Source organism: Pinus tabuliformis, chromosome 5_1 (genome assembly GCF_031772625.1).
Source record: "Pinus tabuliformis cultivar Carrire ecotype Pingquan chromosome 5_1, CPIR1, whole genome shotgun sequence".
NCBI lineage: Eukaryota > Viridiplantae > Streptophyta > Pinopsida > Pinales > Pinaceae > Pinus > Pinus tabuliformis.
The window spans coordinates 362,520,447-362,525,336 of record NC_142305.1 but is presented as its reverse complement, the minus strand read 5'-3'; the positions used below and the strand labels follow the sequence as shown (position 1 = coordinate 362,525,336).

The 4,890-nt window shown below is 35.1% G+C and overlaps 1 protein-coding gene across 1 annotated transcript; it reads right to left on the bottom strand.

The window, feature by feature from the left end:
• Positions 1-808: 808 nt before the first annotated feature.
• Positions 809-3,706, bottom strand: LOC149164940 (laccase-12-like). The gene is made up of 6 exons (XM_089431039.1): positions 3,507-3,706; positions 3,221-3,372; positions 2,585-2,829; positions 2,373-2,501; positions 1,344-2,285; positions 809-1,225 (listed from the first exon to the last, which is right to left on the bottom strand). Exons 1-6 carry the CDS (start codon positions 3,609-3,611, stop codon positions 1,095-1,097), a joined length of 1,704 nt encoding a protein of 567 aa, XP_089287165.1. The 5' UTR covers positions 3,612-3,706; the 3' UTR covers positions 809-1,094.
• Positions 3,707-4,890: the final 1,184 nt, after the last annotated feature.

Below are 4,890 nucleotides of genomic sequence, written 5' to 3'. Positions count from 1 at the left end.
AATATTTATTTCTACGAATAGTTAGTTGTAATTATTAGTATTTAAAAAATTAATATGTGTACCATTCATGTTGAGAGTTTTGAGTTCTTGTGACATATTAGGAAAAATTTTAGATAAAGTATTTTTTAAATTTTATTTAAAACAAAATTTGTTGATTGGTTATTATAAATATTACATTTAATAATTTATTATTATAAATTTTAGATTAAGTGAATTTATAATTTAAATTTGTGTTAAAAAAATATTAGTTTGATTGTTATGGTGAATGTTTTTAATTTTTCTTAATTATTTATTTGTGTTTAAGTTTAAAATATTAGTTTGATTGTTATGGTGAATGTTTTTAATTTTTCTTAATTATTTATTTGTGTTTAAGTTTATGAAAATATGTAGGGGTGAGTTTGTGATATTTATAAAATAATTGTTAAAGTGAGATTTATAAAATAATTGTTTTAATAATAATATTCAATTTGATGTATCTGTCTATTTGTAACATTATAAAATAATTGTACTAATAATGATAGCCCATTTGATGTAATAATGACCGTCAATAATTATTTATTTTTTAATTATTTTTTAATTATTTATTTGAGTTCAAGTCTATGGAAACATAACATAATATAAATATCAATATGGAATATTTATAAAATAATTTTTAACGTCTAATATTTATAAAATAGGTGCAATAATAATTGTTAAACTAGAATATTTATAAAATAATTGTGCTAATAATGACAGTCAAGCAATAATGCACTGAGTCTGAATCTGTGGAAATTCCCAAATCTCAAAAAAAAAAATTATTCCAATTTTATTATAAAAAAAGATCTGATGCTTATAAAAAGTTTAATAAAAACTAACCTGAATTCAATATCCCAAAATGACAATCCTTACAAGAAGAAAACACAATCCTAGCCTATTGATGTGCCGTTAGCAATCCGACGAATAAAAAACACAGTTCGCCCTTCATGTTTGAGTTTATTTTATCTACGCCACCAATGGCCGTAGATTTTAAATCAATAAGTATCCCTCAATGTGTCCAGATCCTTGGACTCGTGAAGTATTTTGATATGCTTATTGATATTTCCTTCTCTCTCTATCTAGCACTTGGGAAGGTCTGCAGGGGGAGGCTCCAATGTTGCCAAAGGACCGCGACCGTTCTTCACTAGGAACACCATATTCAATCCCCATGCTAAATGGTCGTCTAAATGGCAGTGCAGAAACCACACTCCTGTCCAAAGAACGAAGATAATTTAATGCATTCAATATCCAGCGAGCTATAATTTGGGAATAAATTCGATATGAGATAATAATCAAATTGAAGAGCAAATGAGTTTCTATATATATACCTGGATTGTCAGCTTTGAATCTGATGGCAACCCACCCGCTTACTGGAGCGATGACGGTGTTGCGCTGTGGAGGATCAACCAGATTAAACTTGAGCGGGTCGGTCTTTGGGTTATAGTTCCCGAAACCTTGTCCCACCACATAAAAATCGAAACCATGAAGATGCATCGGATGGTTCTCTGCCACGAAGATGTTTGTTCCCTGATACACCAGTTGTACTGTTGAGTTGTAGGTGACAACTCTCACCTTTGTTGCCAGTTCAGGAGCCCACAGTCTTTTGGGAATATCGTCCCCTGTATAGTTGAATCTAAGCGGAGGTTTTGATGGAAAATCCCTCATAAACACACCATTAATACCGAAATAATAAGCTTGAAGCACGGCCACGCTGGGCAATACAAAGGACATGTTGTTCATGCTTGTACTAAGCCTTGTTCCGTTGGGGCCTTGACAGGTGTTTCCAGCTTCACATGGAAGTAATCCCAGCCCAACTGTGGCGATGAGGCTATCATCTATGCTATGTGGAACGTCCACAGGGAAGTCTTTGCAATTTAGGCTTCGCAGTGCTGTACTAAATCTAGTGACGACCGCAGTGTCATTGTAGTATGGAAGCTTAGGTAAAATGGGACGTGTATTTTGATGTCCCACGTACTCAAAAATGGCTGTAGTTGTAGTGTTATCGAACTCGCCTGCTGCCTGATTATTATAATCTCTGGCAGCCATATAGTATCTGCCCACTGGTTGGTCGGCGGTGACAAGAACATCCGTAGTCTGACCGGGAGCAATGACGATTACATCCGTTTTGTATGGCTTGGTGTAGGAAGCATCGACAGCTACAACTGTAAATTTGTGGCCTGCGATCTTGAAAAAGTGGGCACTATTGAGTGCAGCATTGACCATCCGTAGAAGGTAAGTTTCTCCTTGTTTTACCAGAAACCGAAATGTTCCTACATCAACAATATGGATATGTCAATATTCAACAAACCTATTTATATAATTTCAATACCTGATCTATGAAAGGAAAGTACTAATACCTGCCCTAGAGCAGTTATACAGGTCCCCTGGCTGTCCATTTAGGGTATATGCATCCGACAAATTGGGCGCACCACCAGTGCGGAGGGCTTCGTCTATAACCGCGATAGGGTCAGCGTTCCACCATTCTCCTGTTCAATTACAGCATTAATCAATATTAGCCATTAAACATATATTAATGATTTCTGTATTGAAGATCAAAGCAACTCATTACCTATTATAAGAGGAGTTTCCCCGTGGGGTTTAGGAAAGGGATATGAGCTTTCTTTCTTAGGGTAGATTACGAAAGCTCCATACACAGTAGCTAGGAGCCATGACACATGAGCATGCCACCACAAGGTTCCTTCTTGATCAGTAATGCTGAATCTGTATGTGTAACGTCCCCCAGGTTGAATGGGACATTGTGTAATATATCCAGTTCCATCAGCCCACCCTGTACGCAGCTGCCTGAGTCCATGCCTGACAGATAGAAGCACGAATCTTATAATCTATACTCATCAAATCTGTTTATAAAGACCGCATCTATACCCATCAAATCTATGTATGAACCGTAGCAAATAGGCAACATCTATGCATTATACAGATGCATCTTAAATGTGAGTTATTAAGTACCATCTCTTATATTTATATCTTCGTTTAAGATATATATCAATGATTCATAAGCAATGTTCATGATCATGAAACTTTAACATACCTTTAGCTAATCCATCAATAATGATTATGAAGCTTTAACATACTTTGAGCTAAACCATCAATAACAAAACCTTGAGCTGACAACTCTTATTTAAGGGGAATCTATATAATGAATAGGAGATCTGCTGTTCTTCCCATTGAGGTTAGAGTGACATACCAGTGAATAGTGGCATTGTACTTGCCTCTGTTATAAACTTTAACAATAAGACTGTCCCCATTGCGTACATGAATCGTTGGGCCTGGTAGCTGTCCATTGACAACGACTAATCCATACGTCTTGCATAGCCTGGTAATATTCTTCTGTTCAAGCTGTGTAGGCATCCAAACATCAAACATTAAAGATATCCACTACTTGAGGCTCTAGGTGATGTCTTTCTTTCCTTTTTCAAACCTTATTGGCTATAGAGACATAAAACTTCAAAATGGCTAATAAACAAACTTACAATGAAGGTATATCTGTGGACGTCTGCGTTTGTGATGGCAGCCAAACAAGCAACAAATGAGATTAGAAAAACAAGCCTGAACGGACATACTGCCTGTAATGACATTATTACGACCCTGAAAATGGTGTATCTAACAGCTAACCTCCTTAACTGACTCGACAAGTCAAGGAATGAATCGTTCAGCGACGAGTAACAGCAATCGTCACTGGATGCATTACTGGTGTGTGTTTCTGGTAACGACATCGAATATATATATGAGACCAAAGTGTTGTAGCAAGTTTTTAGGTATAATTTATTGTGGAACGACAGCACAAGTGGCATCATCATTGATCGTGAGGGACGGTAGAGGCTTTCATTGTCTGAATTTTTAATCCAATCATGATAGCTACTGACAAGAGGAAAATGTCGCAGCTTCATAGCTACTGAATAGATTTTGCTTAATATATTTATATGCTGTAACATCTAATGCAACTTTTTCTGATATAGTTATAGGTTTTGCTTCTAGTTGTGGCATCTTTCGAAATCACGTTCTCCGTCATGGAATCTGTAACAAGTCATTATTAGACACTAACTTTCTCTTTTGGGAGTGGGCGGCGTGGGGTAGGAGACAAGGCCTACGTGTTTGAGTCGAACGTTTGCGTAAAGATAAATCCCTAAAGGGGTCCAGACTAATGAAAGGAAAGAAATTGCCTTCAATCACTTAATAATCAAAACCGATATCTATACAAACAAACGTTAAAACAACCAATATTAATACAAACGAACGCTAAACATCGTCTTTATTAGATACAAATTTATTTACTTTTATCTTTCATTTTCGCGCGTGCGGAGAGAAGGGTCGGGGAGTGCCGACATGTTTGAGGTGAACGTCTCCCAAAAAGATAGAATCAATGAGGGGTCATCTCTTATCCTTTTGGATTCGTTAATAGAAATTTTGTAATAACTGTTTTTATGAACTGGCAGCTTTTTTTCATTAAAAACGAGCTTTTCTTTAACGTTTAAATGAATATAGTGTATTGAAGAATCTTAAAGCTTAGGATCACATAAATCTGATAACAACAAAATCTATTAAATTTTAAAACCAAATTAATTAAATATTATTAAAAAGTTAGATAATTTACATAATAAGAAACTAATGACCCAAAAAAACAACTTAAAAATTATATAAAGATGATTCCAAATCAAAATGAAAAAGTAGATGGAAACTAATGAAACCACATAAATAAACTTTGAAATCATATAAAGAAATAAAAAACGATAGTCATACAATAAACGCTTTGGCTTTATTTATTTGTTTTTAATTTCGCTTCTAAACAATTTACAGAAAACTCCCTGCTCCATTAGAGAAATCCAATCACACAGAAACTTCTGTCTGTCTAAAGTC